This window comes from Centropristis striata, chromosome 5 (assembly GCF_030273125.1).
Source record: "Centropristis striata isolate RG_2023a ecotype Rhode Island chromosome 5, C.striata_1.0, whole genome shotgun sequence".
NCBI classification, from domain to species: Eukaryota; Metazoa; Chordata; class Actinopteri; order Perciformes; family Serranidae; genus Centropristis; species Centropristis striata.
The window spans coordinates 30996718-31023472 of record NC_081521.1 but is presented as its reverse complement, the minus strand read 5'-3'; the positions used below and the strand labels follow the sequence as shown (position 1 = coordinate 31023472).

At 40.1% G+C, this 26755-nt stretch overlaps 1 protein-coding gene across 1 annotated transcript; it reads left to right on the top strand.

Moving 5' to 3' along the window:
• Positions 1 to 3159: 3159 nt before the first annotated feature.
• Positions 3160 to 24115, top strand: c1qtnf12 (C1q and TNF related 12). The gene is made up of 8 exons (XM_059333097.1): positions 3160 to 4148; positions 16614 to 16718; positions 16880 to 16991; positions 17194 to 17378; positions 18221 to 18329; positions 19182 to 19275; positions 21876 to 21954; positions 22043 to 24115. The coding sequence occupies exons 1-8, from the start codon at positions 3969 to 3971 to the stop codon at positions 22139 to 22141; spliced, it is 963 nt and encodes a 320-aa protein (XP_059189080.1). The 5' UTR covers positions 3160 to 3968; the 3' UTR covers positions 22142 to 24115.
• The last annotated feature ends 2640 nt before the right edge of the window (positions 24116 to 26755 follow it).

Genomic DNA, 26755 nt, shown 5'->3' with positions numbered 1-26755 from the left:
CCCGCAGCGGATGCCCAATACCACTCCAAGTGTTACAATTATTGTGGAATTCAGAAATAACTTGAGGATCCAATTTTTTCCTGATAACTGAACATTTTTATCCTCCAAAAATCTGTCTAAATTGCCCGAAAAAAATCAGCGTAATGAGAGTAAAAACGTGACCAAACCAGGTTTAAATAGTGATTTTGAATCTTGAAAATGTCAGATATGGACTCAGCATCTCCAGTAACCCCCTAAAACATACTAACATTGTCCATTTTGGCCAAGCAGCTCCTGTAATATGATCATTATAGGTGATTATGCTAATTTATGCTAATTAGTTTAATCATACAAATTGCCCAACGTATACAAATTAGCATCCAGCAGTTTCTGCATGCTGGGGACCCATACTAAATATTTCTTTTTTTGAACAAGGTCTTTTTATTTAAGATTTTCACATTGTGCAAATTACAAACATAATACAAACAGAAACTAATCCCTAGTTGCCACCCCCCACCCTCCCATCCACCAGACCTGTACTGCTACATCAAAGACAGTCATTTAATGTACTTGTTGATAGGGTGAGTCACGTAAACAAAAATAATGGAGACAGAAAGAACATATGTGAGACTACAAGTAAGAGGTTAACATGTATTACAGGGTGACATTTTCTGCTTCCATTTGGTCCACAAAATCCAAGAAAGGCTGCCAGGTTGCATAGAATTTCAAAACAGACCCTTGGAGAGAGTATCTTATTTTTTCTAGCTTCAGATGTTGCATAGTATCTCTAATCCAATGGGAGTATGAAGGAGGAAAAGGGTCTTTCCATCTGAATAAAATCAGTCGTCTGGCCAGTAGTGTGCAAAAGGCCACCACATTAGACTTAGAATTATTTAAATTCACAGCCTGTGGGGTGGTGCCAAATAGAGTATTTGAGAGTAAAGAGAGTATTGAAAATTGACTGCCAGAAGTGGTGTAATTTTGGACATGTCCAAAACGTGTGTAGTAGAGTTGCAGGAGCTTGCTTGCATCTATCGCAGGTAGGGTTTAACTCCGGTCTAATTTTGGACAGCCTAACCTTTGACCAGTGAAGCCAGTGCACTATCTTGAATTGTACGACTGTATGCCTTTGACAAATACTGTAGATGATGTGTGAATTCTCCTGATAACTTTCTGCCATATTGCATCTGGGATCTGTTCATTTAGATCAATACTAAATATTTCTATCATAAAACTTTGGTGTACTCAACATTTCCAAGTTCACCTTTCTGTCAACTGGACTATATCAGTTGCAATAAATCAAAATGAATAAATACATTGTCTGAGTCATCTTCTCCTCAGTTGACAAACAGGATGTAGCACACATTGTAGCGTTATATAAACAGATGTAGTAAATTATAGACTTTTTAGTAAAGGCAAACTGTTGGTGGGACAGCTCCATGATCAGCACTCTGAACTCTGGGGATGAACATTATACTAATTTTCCAGTTTAAAGCTACAGTCACACACTAAAGCAATTTTATAAAAAATAATCCTTTGGCTCTTCTCCTAAACAGACATTAAGGTGGTTGGTGAGAAATGTTGTTTTTTTGTCCACAAAGTTAGAAAAAACATTCATATAGCATGAACAATTATGTCTGGCCACTGACATGGCTTTGTACAAAGTTTCTCTTCCATAAGTTAATCACAGACTAGATGCCTTAATGCTAGATCATCTAGCATTAAGGCCCTCATCTTTCCTCTGAATTAAGCATTTAAATGACTTGTGTTATAATGGGTGATTAAATAGCAGATGGTTTAAACAGGCAATACAATTTAAAAATTGATAGTGAAACGGCTAAATGTAATGTATAAATAGCTGAAATGTTCAAATATTTGTAACTTAACTGAAGTAGCTTAAATTAATGAATGGATGTTTAAAATAATGAGCTAATGTTATATGGTAGCATATAAAATGCAGGCTATGGACAGACTGAGGTACACAAAACACAAGCTGTAACAGCAAACATGCATGACTTATTGTTTGGAAATTTTGCTTTTTAAAATGTTGTTTTATTACAACCTCCAACACTTGCAAGCCGTATGTCTCTTTTACTTTGAAGGATAACTTCCGGCTTGGTTCTGTTTTCCTGTGGGAAGCTTGACGCTGTTGGCTGCTGCTGCGACCTGCTACGTTTTCATACAAACTGCCAGCGGATACAGGAACTGGGATGGCACCAGCATGGAGCCATACTTAAGAGGTGCTGGATACTTGATTGCACTGCTGGCTGCTGCCTCTGGGTGGCACTGTGTTAAAATGTAATAATATCAGGTCGAGGTAAAAGCAGTCTAAACGTGTAAGGTGTGAAGTTAAAAAAATAAATAAAAAACCTGGTAGCTAACATGTCATTTATTCTAATACGAGTATGAGAGGGCTGAATACCTTTTAGACAAATGAGCAGATTGTAGGAATACCCATACCAATAATTTGGTCACATCAGTCAAATGTTATTTACAGAAACCTGTAATTTACATTACATTAGAAATATAAGTACTTACTTCAAATATTTTCCAAATAGAGCATTTAGAACATTTTTCTGGACATAAACACAGAATTAAACAAACATGTATTCACTGTTGTATATGGCACAGTCAGGGTTCTTTGGCAGGTTTTCAAGCAGCAGATTACACAAGATAATGCTTTGAGGTCACAAAAACGTACATTTCTATTTCTTGCTTGGATGTAAACACAGGGCTTTGGTAGAGCAGACTAATATTGAGCCAAAATGACAGACACTCACATACAGTTACACAACTTTATACACATCACACACACACAACTTGTCTGCCAAAGAACCTCTTCAACTTGAACATTTCATCTATGAGATAAAACAGAGCTGAATAAGCTAGTAAGGTTGCCAATAGAGGCAAGGGAGAGAAACAGTGGGAGAGAGACAGGCAGAGGGAGTGGGAGAGGGGAGAAAGGGAGGGAGAGAGGGTGATGATAAAACTCCACTGTGAGCCCTCCTGTAAGCCAGTCAGAGTAAAGGAGCAACTGAGACCAGAGGGATAGGGAGTGAAACGGCAAACAAGAACCTACCACACAACAAATCACTGCTGTGTGACGTGAAACTTGCATGTGGCCTTGGACTTGATGACTTGTTGGGAGAGTTAGCTGGGAGCACCTGAGTTGTGTCAGACAGAGACAGAAGAGCTACCTGCTACCTGTAAAGTTTTGTGATAGCGCTGAGGAGCTAGTTCATGCTTCAAGGAGAAGAGAAGAAGATCAAAACTTGACTTAATCCATCTTTTCTTGGGCTTGGGTCAATCTGCATCTCAGGGTGCATGGTGTGCGGACAGACAGACAGATTGATTTTTACACTGCGCTGCATCGTCTGATGAAAGCCCGACTTTTGAAACTTTTCCAGCAACCACACAACTTTGCTGGAGACTGGATCCACTGCTCTGTGTGAGAAACAGCAGGAGAGAGTGGGGGGAAAAAGAGAATATTGCCATCCATCTCGAGCCCTCACAGCCCACCCTCAGCTTTGGACGCCCCTCCTCTCTGCCTCTTCTTTTGCCCCCTGTATCCCCCCCCTCTACAACTCACCCCCCAACAGAGCAGAAAGCGTGAAAAATCTCACTAATGGGTTTATTTGCTGTCAGATCTGCGCCGATCTGTCATTCCCTTGGACCATTCTGCTTGACACATTTCATAGTTGAGTAAGCCTCCTAGCTTTCTGGCTAGAGTTACCAGTGCCCCTGCAACGTTGTGCTGGCTGAGAGCTCATCAAGAGGGGAGCAACGGCGGCAGCAGTCATTCTGACAGTCTCTTGGACAGGGAGTCCCTGAAGCTGCATTCCTCCAGTCTTCTTCCCCCCGTTGGGACTTTGTGTTTGTGAGCCTTTTGTGCATCCTGAGCTTCTGTCTAATCACACGGCTCCGTCCTCCACAGAAGATTCTGGCTGTTTCTGCAGGGATTCTGGTGCTGATTGAAAAACAGTGTGAAGATGTGGTGTGGGGCTGGGCCTTTGGCCGTGGTGGCTGCAGTGTTTTGGACTCAGTGTGTCCTTCTGGATGGGGTGGATGCCAAGAAGGAGAGAAAGAGGCCAAAGGAGGCCCCCCCACAACACACAGAGACCTACAATGCTACAGCTTCTAACAGTGAAGAGGTTGGTGGAAGCGTCAAGGTAATACTCTTGAAATTTAAAAATGTCAAAATGACTGTTTTGATATGAAACTTGTTACATTAATGAGAATTTTCCTTTTGGTGATATTGCATCTCAATAGAGCAGATTAAGGTTTGAAGTCAACCTGCAGATATGTAAGATATGTGCAGATTTCTTGTCAGCACAGGCAATTTGCAGGGCATAAATTGTGGCAAAGGTAAAAGCCAGGACAGGACAGGTGTGCCCTACTAGGTCAAGCTCCAGACACTGAGACGGACCAAAATGTGTGAAACACTAAATGGATGACTTCCGGAGGTATGCCAGGAATGTGGACATCTAAAGGCTGATCAATGCATCAATTAGTCTGCGTTGCGGGTGTCTGCCACCAATTTTCCAGCCCACGTGAACAAATTACGATGAAGTAAAGATAATAGAAAATGCAATAAGGTCAGATCAAATATTTAGTAGGACATTTAGTTATAAACGGGCTGAGTGAAGATGTAAAATAAGACATTTAGAGTTAAAAGCTAGAGACAATCGTTGCTAAGACAAGTGAAAAAAATAGTCATCTGTAACTGAGGACCAATGTTGTTTTCATTAGAAACGTACTCCTCTAGCAAAGCTGCATTGCAGTGGTACAATTCAATTTTCAGGAGCAACAGTTGGCCCTTGACTCTGTTATTTATTGGTTTATTGCTGGTGTTGCATATTTGCGAGGGTTTCCAACAGGCTATTTGTTTTGCTTTCAGCCCACCCATTATGTTGGCATTCTCATATAACTCTCACTGCCCTATATACCAGCCTCCAGCTCCTACCAGCCGCCAGTCTCTGGAATCCTAACCGTAACCTTCACCGCCTTTTTTCCCCCCTCCTTGAAACCAAGCAGTGAGGTCTCCTTTGTATCTTTAAGAACACATTGTAGGTGGTTGTGGCCTGGTGGTGTTTATTTGACTTGGTTTGCCCTGTAAAAGCAGAGGCTATGAAGGATGACCTTGTGTCAACCCTCAAGCCTGCACCCCACTGGGATTTCACTCCTCTGTCTCATCCCACAGGGAGATGGGTGTCTTCACAAAAACACTATTTCCCCTGAGGTCCCCTATAGGCCCACTGCCATGATGTAACTCCTGGGAAAATTAGGTGGGCAGATATTTAAAGACCTATGGCGATGTTGTTCCCAGCCCATTGATTCTGTCATTCACAGGCCTAGTCTGACTCCGCTGTGTCTGGGACATCCGATAGGGGCGGTGCGGCCCCGAAAACTGGGGCAGCATGCCGTGTAAGCCCCTCACAAAGCCCCATAGAAAGGGTCCTGAAAGAGAACACCTCGGTGAGGATTAGCCCCCTGTGCCTCCCTCTCTAACATTCTTTTCATCTCATCTCCCACAATCAGAGGGTAATGACATAATCGCTCTTAAGACGCAGTGTTATGCCAGATACTGTCTTTGCCAAACATTGTCACCTCTGATGAGAACCTGAGCTTTAAGCTTGACATCTGTGGAAGTGGTTGTATTCAAGGTCGCATTTGTTGGTGCCACCCTATCCGGGTTTCTGTTCAAGAAAAGAAAAAAAAAAGTCATGCCACACACCGTGAAAAGCGGTAAACTTACTTTTCCTTGGGTAGTTTGTAAGTTTATCCTATTACACATCTGTTAGGTCCCAGGGAAAACAACACATCCATTGGAGCTGTCTTGGCAAGAAATTTGTGTTCTCAAACAAGCCAAACATTTACACTCCACATTTACATGTTTTTCCCTTGTGCCCAGTGGAAACAGTGGAAACAGTTTTTGTGATGGCATTCGCTTTTCTATCTGACCAATCCCGTGTGTGGGCTGCTGGCAGTGTGCAGTCGTTCACTGCATTCCTCGGGAGATTTTCCATTTGAAAGTGATCACAATAGTGAGGTGTGGAGTTGTGCTGTGAGTGGAATTTTTTTAATGAGATGATAAGTGAAGTACATTTCAAACAACTGTGATCTCTGTGAACCATCACGTTGTGCAATTTTAGAGCAATATGTCAGAGGTACATGCATGTAAGCCTTATTGCTTGCCTCTCTAAAGATGAGAGGAATCTGTCATTGTTAGAGCAGTGAGGGATCTGTGATGGCTGTAATTGAGGGAGTCAAGTCAAACATCACGCCTGGCGTGTTGAGTAATGGCTGGGTTTAGCCCGAGGCGAGGGTTTTTGTTTCCCCTCTCTCATCCCCAGTGATGATTAATGCAGCAGTGTGTGGGACCTTTTGGATCAACCTACACATGAGAGACAAGACCAAGTCCCACAGGAAACAGCGCCACTGTGAGAGTACACACCTCTCATAACACTTCTGATGGTGTGAACTACCTATAGTCTGTGTTGCATGATGGTGAACTCTACTTTCAACATGCCAGACGGCTAAAATGGTCATTTAGCATTAAAATTAACGAATGAATTCATCTGAGAGAGAGCTAAAAAAACAAACAAATAACAACCTCTTTTGTCATAACATCAGAAATCTTCAAGTGAAATTACTGGCACAGTGTTGTGTTTTTGCCACACAGACATGGAGCAAGTGTTTTATTTGGATTTCGTTTCTTTAATAATAGCTTCAGATTCATGCCAGGTTTATAGAAATCCTTTAATCTTGCCTGATTCTTATCATGTGCTGGTCATGTTCCTGAAACCATGATTTCAGAATTATTGCTACACTTAACAGTACATTGGCTATGGCTCCAAGAAAAAAATATTACTCTGCATAGGATATTCATTTTATTTTGTTACTGACATTGGAGGATATTTCAAATTACCCTGCAAATCCATATGTGCATTATAATACTTGTATACCTTGTGCTGTATCCTTGTATAAGAAATATTTATAGTTTTGACATTGTTATGATAGTTAGAATTGTTTTCAACTTCCTGTGCAACAGTCGGATTAAAGGAATACTTTATAACAACATATAAATAAATAATTTACTATTAAAGAAGTAGTTTTAAATGTTGGGAAATATGCTTATTCAGTTTTCCCCCTGAGTTCAATAGCACCAGTGTCTCATCTATATGACAAATATAAAGCCTCAAGTGGCAAATGGTAAGCTTAGTTTAGCATGAAGACTGGAAACAGGGCGAAAAAGCTAGCCTGATCCTGGCCAAAGCTAACAAAATCCAAGGAGGTTATATACATGTAAACATGTTTTTACATTTCAGTTTTGTACAGATTAAAACAAACAAGATATAACATATTAATAAGTGCACTTCGGAGGTGCTGGTAGACATGTTTTGTTTTTTAAACTTGTGACAGAATCAGGCTAGCTGTTTGCTTCTGATTCCAGCTTTATCCTAAGCTAGGCTAGCTGTCTGCGGCTAGCTTCATATTTACCATAAAAACATGAGAGTGGTACCAATCGTCTCAACCAACTTGTGGCAAAAGAGTGAATAATACCTAGTTCAGACAGTCCTGATCATAGCCCAAGCTGGCTGTCGAAGAGTCGGATCAGGAATGGCCGTAGGCGTTGGCTGCATCAAACGATTGTTTTATTATAGGGGACGATAACTGAAGCCGCATCCGGGAAGCCTCACGACTTCCCGCCTTGGTTCTTGGAACCTCCTTCCACAGGACATCACGTGTTGTGAAAGACAGCGAGCTTTGATTGTTCGGAGACCAACGTGTCACATCTTCTGACCGAATAATAGCAAGAATTTATGACTATAATCCAAATCTGACACAGTCACCATTGTATCAGACAAAAATATAATAGATTCTGAATCTATATGTGTTTTCCCAAAACTATTTCTTTCAAAATAAATGTGCATTGTAAAAAGAACATATAATAGATGCCAAAAAACCCAATGTAGTTAATACCCTCTACCCCAGTTGGTCTTACCACATATCATATTCCTCCAACTACTTGCAAATTGTAATGCAACACGACGGAGGGCCAATTGGTTGCATAATATAAATAATAAAAGAAAAAATGCACCATTTACAGTGTGTACTTTTGTAACATAATGCAGAGCCACAAAAGAATCATATAAAAGGAGGAGGATTTAATGACTTCTTACCTGAAATGTTCTGCCCACAGTCGAGCCACAGGGCAAAGCTGCGTACCTGAGATGGATCTGGATCACTGGTGCTTGTCATCTGCTCGTTTTACCTACCACAGGGAAAATGAGCACACCTTACAATTTCAAAGCTATAATTCGTACACAAAACAGATGTCACACGGCGTTCAAAGTCTCTTTCAGCTTATATTGCTTTTTTATATCAAGAGGGAGCCAAGATTGTCTTGGGCGATCCTTTAAGCATAAACACAAATTTATTCACTTTCTCTCACACATAATAAATGTATACACACCTTTTGTTGGGACAACAGTGACGTCAAAATCAGACAATATTATAAGAAGCAAGTATATGATTATGTAATAGCTGTGTTTCATTTACACTTCCACATAGTGTTCCCTCAACATTTGTTGAACTAATAACAGCATCCTCATGGTGTGATAGAGTAATTATGTTTTGCACATGGTGCTTGCCAATTGAGTAATAACACAGTGAGAAGAGAACAGAGTCAACATTGCATGCCTAACTGTATTTACCTCTTCGGCAATAAATCCTCGAGGCAATCTTTTTCTGTGAAGTGCAGCGGTGGGGAACACGGGGGTGGATGCATGACGACTGGGATGCACGCAGGTTACCAGGATCCCCTCGTCCCACACAGTATGGGGATCCCTGCCTCCCGGGGTAGGATTGGCCCAGCTTTAGGCCCGTCCACCCATGCATGGATGACTGCACAGGGAGAAGTACGGGGATGTAAAAACAAGGGATTAAATAAGGCTCTCCATCATCCTGTCCAACCTTAAACCTGCCTGTGCAACTTTATTTAATCGGCAACAAAAAGTTTCATGTCATCTAGTGTGGGCAAACAGGTAGAAAAACAGATAATGTGTAAAAGAAAATAAGATAAGTTCAACTGTACACATGGAAGAATTCAGGAGCTGCCTGCGATGGAGTAGAGTTTCCGTATCTGGTTGCAGCCCCAGAGACATGTTTTAACAGTTGTGTTTGTGTTTTTGGTGGCATGCTGCCCCAGGGAAATATTTTCCATTTTATTGCTTCAAATAAATTCAACCTAATTTTCCCCAAACTACATGACAAACACACTTAAAGCAGTGCACGTAAAAAGAATCATCCATGCAAACCTAAATTATTCTTTTCTGGGTAATAAAATATCATAAGGCGCCTGTGATAAATCAACAATGATTACAACTGATTCACTAATTGATCCAAAAAAAACTCCAAACTCACTGTGCTGTAGGTTAATAAAACAAACTCTGTTCACTATTATTATGTGCCACTGGTGCACAATAAAGCAGCGAAGAGTAACCAAATACATTTACTCAAATACTGTAGTTAAATGCAATTCTGAGGGATTTTTACTTGGGCATTTCCACTCTATGCTACTTTATACTTTACACTTCAGAGGGAACTATATTAATTGTTATTCAAATGCATTTGACAGTTCATTATTTACTTTTTATTTCATATAGAAGACATCTAATAAGCATATTCAATAAAATGAACAGTGAAAGATAAAAAACTGATGGCTCCAAAACATTTTGGCTCATGACCTTTTATTTTAAAAAGTAGTGTCTATTTGGGGCTCCTTTTCATGTTAGAGTTGTTAGCAGTACAAAAAAAGAGACATTTCTCTTCCACTCTTCTCAAATTGTTTTCATTTTAATAGACACTGCGTGGTAAAATTAGTCCTAAAACATGCATGCACATTTGTGCTTCAGAACTTTTTTTTTTCTTTGTCCCTGAGTCATTAATCATGTCATGACCCCTCAGATTTATCTTGTGACCCTTGTAAGGGGCCTGACCCCCAGGTTGGCAGCCACTGGACTAAAATAAAAGTCAGTATCCAAAAAAGTTAAAGGAAAAGTATGACATTTTTGGTAAATATGTTTATTCACTTAATGACAGAGTTAAGTGACAATAAAGATACCTCTCTAATATCTGTTTGTTCAATAAAAGGCTACATCTTGCGGTTAGCCTAGCTTAGTATTAAAACTGGAAACGGGGGGAAACGGCTAGCCTGGCTTTATCCAACAGCCTGCCAACACCTCTAAAGCTCACTAATTAACACGTCATATTTTACGAGGGGGGATGTGATGGACTATTTCTTGGCTGGGTATGTTGACTTTCCAGAGTCTCTGCTGGTTGCCTGGCAACCTCTCAGAGGACTTTGTAATTGCTGAGCCAGGCTAGTTGTTTCCACCTGTTTCCAGTCTTTGTGCTAAGCTAAGCTAAGCTAACCAACTGCTGGTATTAACCTTTCTCGTATATATCTCTTTGCCAGAAAGGGAATGAGTGGATTAGAGGCTAAACGACTTATGACCAAACTTATAATAATACAATTACATTATTAAACATTTTTTGGGATTATTTTTAAAATTATCATCAGGATCATTCAATAATGTTTGGGACAAAGTATTTTATTGCACACATTTGAATAAAGAGCACTGCTTTCACTTTGGTGTTGTACTACTTTTCTGCTAATGTAGACGTATTTGCTTTAAAAATAAGACTTGTCCTTATTCACAGTGCACCTCCTGCAAATTATAAATCAAATTTGATAAAACTTTTTACCCATATTAAGAAAACTAAACTAAATTTAAGCTGGACATTTTTCTTGTCATGCTGTAGTTTGTGGTATTTTTCCATGTGGTGTTGCTTTGCGGCATAGACATTCTTCACATATGATCTGTGCTTGCTTAACATCACTTGCCCTAAATCTGAAATGCTTAAAAAAACAGATGAGATTATCCGTTTTGAGGGACTAACTCTTCGCCTTCTGCTGCAGACATTTGATATTTGGTCTTGCCAGTCTACTACCTGTTCTGCTCTGAAGCCAACCGCTGGTGTCTGGCTGTTAGTTTAGAAAGTGTACGATTTGATATGCAGCAGAGATCTTTATTAGCAGAGCACGCACATTCATGTCAATATCGCAGACGAGAATGTTCATTTAAGTGTGGAAAGCCAAAATTGTCACTGCAATAATGCATTGGTGTTAGCAATCTAATGTTTGCATATATTATAATAATAGTCAGGATTATTTGGAATTTATACCTCAATACTTTAATGTCATTTTGCTGATGATACTGCTTTTACTAAAATATTGAATTTCTGGCCTTTTACTTACAATTTTTTACACTATTGTGTTGGTACGTCTACTGACTAGGAATGTGAAAACTTCTTCCAACCCTGGACACAATGCGTCCCATTCTTAAGATCTGAAGCGTCAGTAATGTGTCATGATTTAGAGCCCCATCAGCGAGGATAAACAAAGTCTAGAAGACTTAAAGTTTCTCACCTTTAGACAGAATACCTGACACATTCTCTCGATCCGTGCTGAAAAGACGTGCGCTCACACCTGCTGACAGCCGAGGCCACTTTGAGACACTCACACATCAGCGGTGATCAAAGTCAGAGCCCCGATGTTCTTCATGAGCTCTCAGACTGATGCCTGGATCGGCTCCCTCCCCACTTTGTTCACGACTTGTACGTGCTGATACTAAGCTATGCGAGGGAATCCATAGTTTATTTTACAGTCAATAGCAACGAGTGAGAGATTGAACGCTTCTGACAGATCTTTCTGTGTCATCAAGCAATATGGTTTTCATGTCTGCATGTGTGGAGGCTTTGATGTTCTCAGTCGAGACAGAGACTCACCTGCATACAATGAATCAGTTTCTTTTGGCGAGTTGTGCGAGCCATCCCAGCTGTCAGTATATAGTGTATGTTACGCTCTGACAGTGCACATGCTTAAAATAAAAACATGATCTGTTAAAAGGAAGAGTTGAGCATTCCTTAAGCTGATGATTGGATTATTTATACAGTGATTTGCTGTTATTTTTTAGCTTCGATATGAAGGTAATAATTACCTTAGTCGTAGCCTTTCTTCCTTGAGCACAGAAAATCCTTGAGGGCAAGGTTTTAATGGTTTAATTACAATGGCGTGTGTTAAAGAGGATAACAAGCTCAGAGTATGGCTGATTTCCTGGCAATGATATGCTGTCTTTTTTTATTATTATGTAGGGTATGGCTTAGTAATTATATGTCACATGTGTGGGCCAACTTGCGCTTTTGCATATCTCCAGAAAAGCAAGATGATGATGTATGACCCTGATATACACACAAGAACAATTTTTTTTTCAGAATTAGCACCCGCTGGTTCTCATAATTGGATGGATGTCTTGAATATCATACTGAGCTGTCTGAGGTGATGATTCACAGTTTTACAATCAATCCCAGTGGAAATGTACTCACACTGCCACAGGCAGGGAACACTAGTACAACCCCAGCTCCACCGCAACCTTCAGTTGTCAACATGTTAATATTTGTTCAAGCTTACAGGTCTGGTATGTTAAAGAAATACAATGTAGTTTTACTATTTTGGAGATTTTCATGTTTGCACCGTAAATCTGAAGTTGCTGCCAGCAGCTGGTTAGCTTAGCTTAGCATGAAGACTGAAACAGCAACCTGCTCTGTTCAAAATAGCAAATGTTTTCTGTAACCTCTAAAGCTCACTATTTAACATGTTTTATCTTGTTTGTTTAATCTGTACAAAAACCAAAGTGTAAAAACATGTTTTGATTTTACTGGAGGTTATTGTTGTCATCTGACTACTCAGCGTAGTTGTATGATTACAGAGCTGGTTGTGTGAGCAATAAAAATGTAGTGTGCAGTGACAAATATAACTCGTATATGAGTTTATATTGAACAACAGACTTCGGCTGATGTGAGCCATACTTGCTTGGTTTTCAGTCACTTCCAAGTTATTGAGTACCAAGCTGGATACATCCGAGCTTTCCCAGTCATAAGTCCCTGCACCCAGGCTAAACAGTAGATGCTAGATCCCAACTAGCGAAGGTAGCTCCAGGGGAAGAGTGAGGTTGGTTAAGATTAGAGTAAGAATATTAGGGAAAGCCAATCACAGGCAAAGTACGTATGATCTTAACCCCCATGAACAAAACCAGGCTTCTCCTTATACAACCATGTCCTTTTACTCTTCACATTTTTGTAATTAATTCAATAAATGAGATATAACATGTTAATCATTGATCTTTTGAAAGAGCCAGGTTCACCCTGTTTCCAGTCTTTATGTGAAGCTAAGCTAACCGACTGCTAGCTGTAGCTCCATATCGAATGGACAAATATGATAGTGGTATCGACCTTCTCTTCTATCTTTCAGCAGGAAAGTGAATACGCTTTAAAGTTGCTTTTAACACCATTTAGCAGCGTAAGAGTCAGACATTCCCATTCGGAGTTGGTGGAGACCAAAAACAGAGCTAAAAGACATTGAATATTGGACTTACATTCGTCATGTATCCAGAAACATGCAATCAAATCAGTCATATGGTGCTCTGTAACCGCTCAAAGAATGAATAAACAACTGTTTGCTATCAGTTTCCCCATGCCAACTTGTTTCTGCTTCTTCCAAGTCGCCAAAAAATCACTTATTGCAGGTTTAAGTATTTCCCAAGATGTTAAACTATTCCTATAAAGCTTTCAGAACTGGTATGTTAATGAATATGAAAAATTGACGTGTCAAAGGAAAAAGCAGTTTATCCAAGAGGCTCCCAGTCTTATGGAAACAGTATTGAGTAGTGTAAAAGTATTCTTGTCTTGACCAAATCAGCCTTGCTTTTATCTGTTTCCAAACCTCAAAATCACAATAAAAACACAGAACGATCCAACATGCAGCCGGCGCAGCGCCTGTTAAGTTGTTTATTTTGTCTGCTGTCAGAGAGAAGAGAGAGTCACACACACAGAGAGAGAAGGAGAAAGAGGCTTCTGCAAGGCCTGAGTATGAAAAAAACTGTTTTTATTCCAGTGAATTGAAAAGACAAACAAGGAGTAACTTTGTTGCGGTGGAACTAGAGGCAAGTCTTTAACAGTGAAGAAAGGGTCATGTTGGTTTTGTAGATAAGTGATCCGTGTCCCGCTGCCAACCCTAAACAAATTCCATTTCAGGCAGCTCACCTCCATGGCTCTTCTTTATCTCCTCTTCTATCTCAACTGAAGGCACTTGACATTTGGGGAAGGGTTAGGGTAAGATTCATGCTGGAATTCTTTCAGCTTCACATTTTACTAAATGAAAACACGCCAGTTGTAGCAATGTGCATAAAAATGCTGCTTCCAGGTCTTCTTGGACTGTCTTTTTTTATCTCCCTAACAGATCCCAGTCTCCTGTGCTGTAATTTATCATAAATGAGTTATTTCAGATAAGATCATGCATTAAGAAACAGACTAACAATCTTAAATCATCGCCCTGGTATACATACTGTATATACATTTGTTATCTTGTTTATTACATTTTCCATCATTACATTACTCAAGCAAGCAGGTTTAATAAAAGAAAACACTACTATGTCTTTTGGTGATGGAGAAAAGTGTTGGCAATTTTGACATGTTGTTATAAACTATAGTAATTGAGGTCTGCAATCCACAGAATCTACATCACACATACAAGGGGCAGACTCATTTTTCACCAGAGTGCTCATGGAAATTTTCATGTGCTGAAAAAAAAAATCAAGGTTTGTTTACATTCATCCAAGCACATTGGGCAAATAAGAACTGACGTGGCACTTGAGTGAATTATCTGGAATGAAAAAATAAGCATAGGGTAAAGCTTTTGGAGAAGAATGGTGTCTAAACTTAGATGGCAAATTTAAAATGAAAAAAAAAGCCTCTTTTGAGGAATTGCAGTTGAGTGGGCAGGAGAGACAGAAAGAAAGAGGTTTCCCTGTGTGACCTTCCTTGGTGTCTGGCACCACTTAATTGTATCTTAGGGCAAGATTTCCCAATGATGGTTTTAAAGGAAGAAATAATGACTCATTGAATTTAGCATGTAGGTACGGTTTTTTGCATCATACCTCATTTGGGCAACATTATTTAGAAATAAAATGTTTAATGAATCTGGTAAATAGAACAATTTTAAAGGCTGTAATTATTGAACAGGAAAACAGTGCGGTAGCCGTAGGGAAAGGTCTGCATCTGTACTTTGTAAAGAACTCTGAAATATGCCATATAAATAAATGCTATCACTGCAGCACATTACTTACTTTGTTTACATGTAAACAAAAAATCTGTTATTTGCCTAGCCTGGGTATACCCAGACTGCCTTGCGCGCTCGATTTAATTTCGAACTGCCAAGGGGTCTGGAAACTAGAGGGATTTCTTAGCCCTGTTGTAGGGATCCAATCACAGAGCGGGGAGGGACGGCAAGACGATGACGCGTACTACCCGGCAGACGGAAGCTTGTAGTTTTCTTACGGATCCTGCAGCAGACGCGAAACTCTCTTTAGCTGTAGATGGTGTTTTAAATAGTTTAGAGCGAAAGTTGAAAGGCGAAAGGTCTCTCGGCGGCTCCGCTGTCCCCCGACTCGTAGCGAGATCACCGGCGTCACGGTACCGGGGCTAATAGCGGTAGCGCTACGCTACCGTTACGGCGTTAGCGGTAGCTATTAGCCCCGCTATTGTAACGCCGGTGAGCTCGCTACCAGCCGGGGGACAGCGGGGCTGCCGAGAGACCCGCAGCAGCTTGTTTATTGCCCATAAAATCAGTGGATGTGTGTGGCAGAATGACATGAGGGGGAATAAAGCGTGAAAATAAATAATCTTGCAGAAAGCGAGAACTGGAGAAGCAAAGCAGCAAGCAACACTCTCTCACAGACACACACACAACAAACATCCATTTCTGTTGCTCTACTACGTCATCTGGTATAACTGATCTGATTGGCTAATAGCTACCTACAGACGCTTTTGATAGACATTCTAAGCGTCCAATAAACAGCTCTGGAGGATCGTAAACCACACCTCCTCTACGGAAAAATACATTGCTCGTTGCCAGACTAGCCCTCATTTGAGAATAGTCTGGTGTTAGCCAGGCTATTATTTGCCTGTATTTGTACTCAAAGTGAACATGGATAATGAAGATTACTATTTCACTATTATTCATGTTTACATTCAGCTGTTTATACTCTAATTGTGTTTTGACAGGTGGTGGACTTGTTTGATTGCACAAGCTGAACACAGCCTTTAATTTCTTAAACCATGTTCTTGATAAGGTCTGCATTGGGATATTTCCCCATATCCAAAAACCTGTTGATGAACAAGTCTGTCTTAATGTTTAAAAGTAGGTGTGTTTCTCCTTCTGAACAGAAATGGACATGCATCTCTACCCCCAGCCGTGCAAACTGTTGGCTAGTTGGTTTGAATACATTAACCATAGAAACACTGTGACTGTAAACAGGCAAGAGGCCCTGCGTCACACAGGCCAACAAATGTCCAAAGAATTCTCCCAAAACCCAAATAATAACGACATGTCCCACATGTCTTAATTGGAAATTTATGATGTTCTGAAAAAAAAACTTAATTCAGAACATTCAAGCTTAATATATTATTTACAAGACCCATATTAAACCTTTTCTGTGCCTTTTGTGTTGCAGATTTCTGACAACCAGCGAGTGGATCCACATGGATCATGGATGGACTTTGTCAAAAGACCGGTTGGGAACTTCCCTGGAAAGTGCCGCAAACGCAAACGACCCCTGGTAAACCCAGTCGATGGATTATGCAGCTTTCAAACAATAATACTTGCTGATGATGATTGGTACATTTTCTTACAGTAATTGGTGAATAAGAAAACCTTGCATAATGATTTTCAGATCAGGTTTGGTGCATGACAATGCTTTGTACGTCTTTCCTCTGTTAGCCGGGCCCACCTGGTCCTCCTGGTCCTCCTGGCCCACAGGGACCTCCTGGCTCTCCTGGAGCTGAAGTGACCCAGGAAGTTCTTCTCCAGGAGTTCAGAGACATGATTAAAGGTAAAAACATGTTGATTGTCTAACCTGGATACCTTTCAGCTCTTCATTCATTAACTTGATTAGATAACATACAGTTTGGATATTGTTTGGATACATTTGGATATGCACAATTTTGATGTCCACAATATTATATTTCACCACATTATCTTGAAAGAATAGTCCTAAAACCGCTGTTTATAATACCTGGATGTGTTTCTGTCAGAGGCTACTGAGAGGAGAGCAGCAGCATTGGACAGACAAACCAGCCCCAGCCAGCTACCTACAGCTATCCTCACCCTGGAGGGGATGACCTCCTACCGGCGAATAGAGGAGGCTTTCCACTGCAAGCTCAAGGGACCTGTGGTAGTCGACAAGAAGACTCTGGTGGAGCTCCAGAACTTTCAGACAGTATGTTTGTTTGAAACCAAGTAAATGTTTATGAACTGGTTCAGCCTCACTCCCTGTGCATGACTGAAAAAGAAAAGTTTTGGCTAATCCTCCTCTGCATGGTTACACGCTTTGTTTCTGACCCATTTGCTTCTCTGTCTTAACCGTGTTTGAAAGAGCGAGTGTTTGGTAATCATCGCTTAGTTTGCATGTGGGGGAATTATGAGAGGATCATCCCCTTGCTGGTAACTGGCACTGGCAAAGCCTGCGCTGCCACTCTGAGACTCAGACTGGCTCTTTGGTCAAAAATATCTACTTTTTCAATTCTACACATCACTCCCTGGGCGGCATACAAAAGGCACTCTGTCTCTGACTTGGAATAAAGTGTGGAGAGGACAGAAATAGACACTGTTTGAAACAGCATGCTGTAGTGGAAGAACTATGCCCTGTTGGGATGGGCTGACAAGGCTGGAGGAGGGAGGATTAAGCTCTGCCGAACTATTTAACATGCTAACACAGCACTATGCTAGAATAGGCGTGTTACTATGTCTTTGGAAAGGATATTTCACATGCTTTTGCAGAGTCAGATGAGAAAGACAAAGAAGGAGAACACAAGGAGGCAGAGGATTAAAATTAAAATGTCTAAGATGTGTAAATATCATATCGCCGCTCAAAGAAGGAATCATCTGATTATAATGATTCCATTGACATGAATTAATTCCTTTTGCCTCTCCTTTCCTTTGTGTCTGGGCATAAATCCCCTTGAGTGTCCATTGTCAATACCTGTCTACTGCTCTGTAGCAACAATACATTATTGCTTATAGTATTGCTCGCATATTAATTTAATGTCTCTGTGCTTTTAGCCACCAGCTAAAGGAGCCTTCCTCAGAGGGACAGGAATGGACCAGTCCACGGGGAGATTCACAGCTCCCATCACTGGGATCTATCAGTTCTCTGCTAACGTCCACATTGGTAAACCCCAATAATATCACCAATCTCATATAGGATACTACTGTATAAATACCAAGATTATTAAGAGTCAAGAAACAGTCCTGACTCTGCTAAATTTTGTGCATTTTTGATTAAACACTGTTTTAATTGACTGTTTGCAAAGACCCAGCCCCCTTCAGCTCTGTCTTGATTGTAAATGTGTTTAAAAGGGGTTTAAACATGAACTTATTGGTTACATTTCTGATCTGAGGCTAACGCTACATTTCCCAAGAAAAAAGTCAACATCTTCATCAATTGATAATTATTGGAGGAAAAGCATTGTCCATGTGTTATAGTATAGAACTAGGAAGTCCTAGTATCAAATGAAAGATCTGACTGACATCAACTGGCTGCTTAGCTTACACACTTTTTCACAATTTTAAACAGCATGTTTTATCTTTTATTGTTACAAGAGAAAATTATTTTAAGATGCAGACTTATCAATGTGTTTTCACACAAGTCCACAGTAGGGTGCAAATAGTAGGTTTGTATCAGCAACAAGTCTACTAGACATGCAGCTGCAGACAATCACACAGTGTAATTCATTCCTTACGCTTTTACTCTCATGTTTTTGGTTTTGGAATGGCACAAAAAATGCACCACCATCCAAACTGTTTATAAACAGAGTATCTGCCCTACAGTGTTCCAGCCTCTTGTACAAAGGGACATGGAGAAATCCAAAGCTTGACAGGCCTGTTGTGTCTAGTTACAATAATAGAACCATCAGAGTTCAGGGGTTTTAATGAGCAGTCACTTCAAGGAGAATATTATTTTTGTGAACAATGCATGAGTCAGTGTCTTCGTGTGATTCTTAAACATTTTGCCTCCTTACAGACCACAATGAGGTGAAGAGGAGCAAGAGTCAGCTGAAGGCAAGGGATAATGTTCGGGTTCTGATCTGCATTGAATCACTCTGCCACAGATACACGTAGGTATTCTGCACCCTTGAGTGTAGTCTTATTCTGGATTTGATGTTTACATGTGACATGATAAATCTAGTTATTTGTTCTATTAACTCCTCATTATCACAGCCGCTATGTTCTGCACCAACACGTTTAGACGTCACATTTTCCAGGTTTTTGTTGGGCTGCTCCAGCTAGCTAGGTTTGTCAAAACCTGCAGAAAAAGCCAGAATACTAGTGTGCATATAAATCACCCTTTTTTTATTAAATATGCAGGAGAACTGATACCCTGAATTAAATATACTGTACCTAACACTCAATACATTGCACCCATGCAGTTTCCTTTGTTAAGACTATGACACATGCTGGTTGTCATACAACTATCACCAACAAAAGTAGATAAAAGTTGATCCTAGGAAGTATTAAATATGACTACATCAGCCACACGCTGCATTCTTGACGTTCTTGTTTTGACAAATTGTTTACTTTCCCCATGTAACAGTGATATTTTATTGGTGTTTAATGTTACCTTAACCGTCACCAGAATTTATGAGCTGTTAGAGGTGTTGTCTGTTACAGTTTGTGTGGAACCAGTTTGGCATTTCCTGTATAAAAGTAGAGCAGGTCTTTAAAGGAAATGTCCTCTCACTTAGAGCCCTCGTCCCTGTCGCCTAACTAATCTTTATAGACTCACCTTTGACACTTCAGGCGGCCTGTTATATCCAGCAGCACAGCAGTGAAATGCCCTTGTTTGGGATGTGGGAGGCAGATAATGAAGTATCTGATACAGCTTTTATACATGGCAAAAAATTGCAAATCCAGTTGGGGAAGGTTCTGAGTTCCTTCCAATATTTCAGAATTTCTATTTACATAAAGTCAGTGAAAACTGCAGAAATAAATTGCTCCCTAAAGTCTCCCCCGGACTGTGCAGAGCTCCGCAGCCTCCCTTCTAGCTTGGTACAATGAGGGAAACGTATAAATAATATTATTATGATGGGTTACCTAACCCAAAAGAGTACTTGGCTTTTGCTTTTTTTCGAGCCAGTGCCCCAGCCAGTCTCACCCTCCCACACATGAAAATGCAGAGAATGTGCAATGCGGCTCATTGTGATGGCAGTTGGAGTGAAGACAAACATGATTGATTTGCCATAAAAATGTAACGTTTTCCACTTAACAGGAGCCAGTGCTCTTGCTGTGTGGTTTAGGCCTGCAGCGATGTTACAACCATCAGCGGAGGGCAATTATTTTCCACATGGTGGCTACATGATATCTGATTTACTTGCCTTCCCCTTGGGTGACACATTTTTGTATTTTTCGGCATGTTTTGCCTCAAATTTTAATCCTTTAACACCAGGACTTGTAGACTAAACACAAAGCTTACTGGGAAAAATACTTTGGAGTCATGCCCAATTAAATATTATACAATCAGTGTCAACCTTTTGTTTTTTACCACTCTACTAGACAATACTGTTGTTACACGCAAAAAATCTCTCACACTTAGACGTAGCCGTCTGTACTGGCTGTGATGTTTTTGATATTTTTATGCACATTAGCAGAGCTGAATAGAAACAACATCTCTAACTCACAAGTCTTTTTCTGCTGTTGCGTCCTCCTTGATAATATCTTTATTTGTCTACGCCCCCAGACAGCATGAAACATATTGGCGGACTACAGCTGTGAAATGCCTTCAGCGCCAGCTTCTGACAAAACTACTCTGTAGCTTAGACCCTGTTTCCATTTAGCAGTAACATGTGGTCTGAGTGATCCAAACACAAGTGGACAGCTCTCAGTCTGTGTGTTCTCACCTGGCAGTAGCATGCGTCTCCACACGGGTCTTCAGTGACCACTTGTGATCCGATTCCACTTCCCCGCGGATTTGTTATTTAAATCTTTTGGCTTTTGGAAGGAATTTTTCAGATGCTTTATCTTACGTTAGCATTGCTGCCAAAATCTGCTATAGCCGTTCTCCTGCATCTTTTTAGATATAGCTACGAAAATCGGCCGGTTGCGATATGAATCTTCAGCCTCGGACTCGTCAGCCCAAATTGAAATCAGGCAATGGGTGTCCGGCATACTCCATCCACCAATATCCATCATTGGTGTTTTTGATCTTCTGTTGTTTGTTTACCTGCCACTGTGCACTTTTATGACGCCATTGTCGCGCGAACGAGTACGTACCTCCGCTCGGGCAGGGGACGGCAGTTGAATAGGCATACCTGTTCTCACTAGTATCTGAATGTGGACACATGCAGCCTGAACCACCTTCAAATTTTAGAGCTGATTTATTTAGAGCTGCCCACTTGTGTTCCGATCACTCAGACTGCATGTTGCTGTTAAATGGAAACAGGGTCTTAGTTTTTTCACCCCAAACCAGTTAATGGAAACAGGCCTGAATTAGCTTTTTTGTTGTTGTTGTTGCAAGATCTCAAAAGTTTGTTGAAAAATTGAAAGGGAACACTACAAGTGCTATTAAAAACAAATCTTATCTTACTCTTGGTAAGTAAAGCAAATCAGCTTGTTTCACAATGTCGAATAATCCCAATTCAAGTTTTAAAGGTTGCATGTTTGACACCAATTGTTGAAAACACTATTATTTAAAGAATGCTCTTCTTAATTATGATTGCAGCTCACTGGAGATGATCGTTGGATTAGAAAGTAACAGCAAGATATTCACTGTCAGTGTGCAGGGGCTGCTGGAGCTACAGGTGAGCAGCACGCTAAGAAACACAAACTTTAAACAACTATGTTTGTCGGGATCTTTTCTGCATAATGTTGTGTTACTCTCCTCTGCAGGCCGGGCAGTACACCTCCATATTTGTGGATAACGCAGCAGGCGCCTCCATCACAATACAGAATGGTTCCGATTTTATGGGTATGCTGCTTGGTGTATAGCCTCACAACATGAACAGGGCGTCTTCCAAGCCATCCACTGCTGCGGTTTTCTTTTTGTTTCGTTTTTTTTCTTCTTCAATGGACTGCTCATGAGCACCATCACACAGTACCAAACCACAGGGGAGGTTTGAAGGAAGGGAGTGAGGCTGACATGGACTTGACTGCTTGTCAGATGGTGAAAGGACAGTGTGAAGAACTCAAGGACTGAGTTTGTTTTTCACAGTGCACCACTGCCACTTCCCTGAGGAACTTGGATGCCTGGTGCTTCACCAATAAAATAACATGAAAATAAAACAAGAATATGGCTTTTAAAGTATATTTTTTCATGGTTGTTGAAGACTTTTGCGGTAAACCAAATATCAATGTTCTCTGGAAAGATGTCGGGAACAGGAAAATGTGTAATGTATACTGACATGTCAATGTTTTTTGTCTACATGATCTATTATGTACACACTTATTTTTTATCATGGATACAATCTCACATTTTTATATATGTTATATGGTACATAGACTGTGAGTACACTGGACAATGGAAACATGCTTAACAGACAGAAAAACGGCCTCACAAGATCATCATAAGGGCGCTAGAATAGCTACAGACTCTTATGACGTAATCTGATTAAAACTGTAAACAGGAGTCATGCTTCTGTGTTGGTCGGCGCTTTATCTACCACTCTAGGACTCCCAGTAGCACTGTATTACAAGGCACCACGTTAGCACAATGTCGCTACCGTAGAAGACATAGCCTGAAGCCAATGTGGAAGTTCCTAAAACCTGCATTGTTGCTGCATTGCCAAAGGGGGCGACTCCACTGGCTGCATAAAAGATCGCATAGAAGTCTATGAGAATATGGCCCTACTGCCCAATTGATTTATTAAGTCAGTAAACATTTTTTTTTCGAGATTATGGTCTCAATCGCTTGTTTCAAGCCTTCAATACAGCATGATGTTAATTTTGTAAAATTTTTGTTTCCATTTGGAGTCGATAACGTGGGGAATGCTTCAGGGTGGGGCTACCTTGTGATTGATAAGTCGCCACCAAGGTGACCTATCAAGTATGATGGAGGCGTAGCAATAGGTATTGTGTTCATTTAAATAGCCCTTAACTTGTTTTTGGTTAACCTCGAACCATAACCCCTCCAAAAAACCAAGATGGGGATGGACAAAATGGGTAATCCATAAACAGTGGCTATGTCCACTTCTTTTACAGTCTTTATTCACTTGCGGTAGATCACCACATTTTAGAGACTCAAATTGTTTTTGTAATAAACGTGGTCAATGAATGTGCATGCTGATATATTGCCAAGCTTGTTTGTTTTTTTCTGAGCTCATTATGGGGCCAATTTGTTTATGTTTTTTTGTACACTTCTGGAAGAAGTTCCAAGAGTTGGTAATTCTGTCTTGTAGTTCAAGCAGCGGTCAGCAGCAATTGGCTGTGCCCACTAAGGTCAGTTTAGCTCAGGTCAAAGTTCAACATATTTGGACTTTCTACGCATCCCTGCTCTGCTATGTATCCCATGGACATCCACACAGAACAGTCACACCACATACATAATAATGCTGCGAAAAGCTGTTATTCCACGATAATGCGCGCCCTGAGGCTTTTTTAAATATATCAGACAAATCGAGATTCACCTTTTGACTGAGAGAGCTGTAAGTCTTTTTTAACCTTAAGATTATTTTTACAGTCTATTTTTTGTTATCATTTATCATCTGTTTATTTTTTACTGTATTTTATTATTTTCTTGACATATAGATGTTTGTAATTTATAATAACTAATACACCAGTAACATTGGAAAGCATTGAAATTTGATATGGTATTTATGTTTGAGGAAATGTATGAATCACATGTTGATTGACACTCTCGTGGACTCATGAAACCACAGATTATTGCAAGAATAAAATTATATCTTTTTGTTATTTTTTTTATTACCTATACTATGCTGTAATTTGAAATTAAACTTTTTAAAATTATGCCATGTGGTCTCTGCACATAATGTTCAGTGTCTTAGATTTATTTATATATATATATATAAAAAAAAACATTCTCTGGAGCTCTGTAGCATCATTTGAATTGTAAAAATACCTTGAATACCTTTGCAAACACTGGCAGACTGCCAAGTGATTTCATGACTACCTGTAAATATCACTAAAACATCTTGGTGTTTGAAATTGGCCCCTTTGGATCATGTGTCCAGGGAACTAAATCTAATGCGTATTACCTTTCATCAAAACCATTTTTAATGTATTCTATATTTCTCAAGTTTCTAGTTTAATTAAAACTGAATAGCTGTTGTCCATCACAACATAAAGTACTGCAGTAAGTGGAAGTGCTGCTCTCTAATCTTCCCTATCACTATATTGTTTCCTGGGTGGTCTCAAAGCACTAATAAGAAGGACTTTATTGCACAAATGCTTGTCCAGCCAGTAAAGTGAGCTTGTTAGCATCATTGCATGAATGCCTTATAATAGAGGCTTCTCATGGAAGCATTGCTGAGATGCCAAGTGTCACATACTGTACCCAAAAACCAACCACAAGAACGTTGCACCCACGTGCTATTTCAGCCACCCACTGAAGCACACATTTCAGACAGGAATGGGCTGCTTGTTGAAAAGCCAAAATTTGGAAAACAAACATTGCTGTTTTTTTTTTTTTTTTTTTACTTTTAAATTAACTGCCACATATTTTTAGGTACCAGTTATTATGTGTTCTTATTTCCCCACTGCTTAGTTTTTACATAAACTACCGATGTTTTCAAAATGACAAATGAAAATAAAGATGTTGAAAATAGCTCAGACTGAATTTAGAGTGTACATTAGGTGCTGCCACAAATTCACTTTCCTTTTTTTTCATAAGCTGTAGTCTTTCAACGTGTTTAACAGTGCAGGGATGACAGACGATATACGTTTACATAATATTTGTCTTTTCACTGCTCAAGAAGCAAACAGAATGGCACACACTTGTGAGTTTTGATTGTCTTATGTTTTTTTTCTTTCCAAAATGTGTTTAATGACAGCTATGTGAGCATGCCGTAACGCATTCGCTGCCCTGCAGTGGAACACGGAGCCTGCCAAAGTGGTTGCGAAACCACCCTGCGCCACGACTCTGACAGGAATTTCCCATCGCCCCATTATCAGCATCAGACAAGCTGAGTGATTGCAATTACATCTGCCGAAATGCTAAGAGCAACTGCCTTTTCTCTTTTCCTTCGGAGAAGTGAGGTATTATGAATGGCCCCATTGTGAATCTGTGAGGTTTCTGTCTGCCCAGTAAACCAACATAGTTGTGCTGTGTAGCTTTAATGAGGCCTTAATTATGAGATTCCTCTACCTTAGTGACTGACTCATTGGGTGATGGCTTTAAGCAAATCCCCCTGTGTTCAGGCGTCCCTAAGACAAAGAGAGACAATGTGACACATTTTTATGCTTTTTTACAAACTCAGAGTTCATATAAAGCCGCAAAGTCAACCCAAATCCTTTCTCTTTATTCGAAAAAGTGCTGCAGTTTACTCCAAACACACACAATCAAGCATGGTTATGAGAGGTGACCATAGTTGGAGCACAAATATGAGGAGGACGTGACATTTTGGCGAGGAGCCAGCCACCGGCCCGGACCCCATGCATTCTGTCTTTCTTCTCTGTTTGTCAGCACTTCCAAACATGGCTACCTGCAGAGAGGAACAGACAGTGAGACTCTCTCTTAGGGATGCCAGGCTCCTGTATATTATGTTTTTAGCATGCCTTGGATTTTTTCACAGCAGCCTAAGTTACTCCAAACAGAGCCGAGCAGTCCAAGTCCTGCTGATACTGAGGCGGCCCTAAACAAGCCTGTTGCTGTGATACCGTCCCAAATGGAGGGGAAAATGAAAGATAAATGTAACGCAGGGGAGCTCATTACTTGTATGTCATACTAATATTATGTGTTTGGGTAGGCTTATTACTTTCTAATGAGGTTTATCAGCTGCAATGGCTACAATGGCCTTGCTTATCTAAATAAATCATTTAACAGTGTTCTATAGATCTGTTATAAGACATAAATAAGAACAGCTTTTGGGTTTCCAGTTTGTGGGAAATCGTCCTCCAGAATGACACTTGTTTTTTTTTTTTTTAAATACAAGATAATGAATCAAGTATGTGAAAGGTGTCCAACCCAGTCGCAAGAATAAATGTTAGCATTTTACTTTTATGAAAATAACATAGATACAAGATATATAGAATCTCAACATTTCTGAACCGCTGCAATCTGTTCTCACTCCCTACCTGTTGCACACTGAGTCACAGTTTTAAAGAAGTGGCTAAATGTACTTGGTTATGTTGAGGCAGCAAAACTACTTGGTTATGGTTTGGAAAAAATCAGGGTTTGGGTTTAAAAAATACTTCGGTACCTAACTACTAGACACAGTTTCAATAAAGATTTGAAAAATAAGAAAAGTACTAGATGCAGTTAAGTAGGTGATGTAGAGCATTAAGATGTGATTTATTTATGTACAGAACTTTATTTACAGGTTAACTTGAAAAATAGTTATTTTTAGTTCTACACAGGCTACGAACAGGACCTTAACACCAAACAAGTACTCCTCCAAACTCGTCACATAACGTTTTGTCCCAACCAAG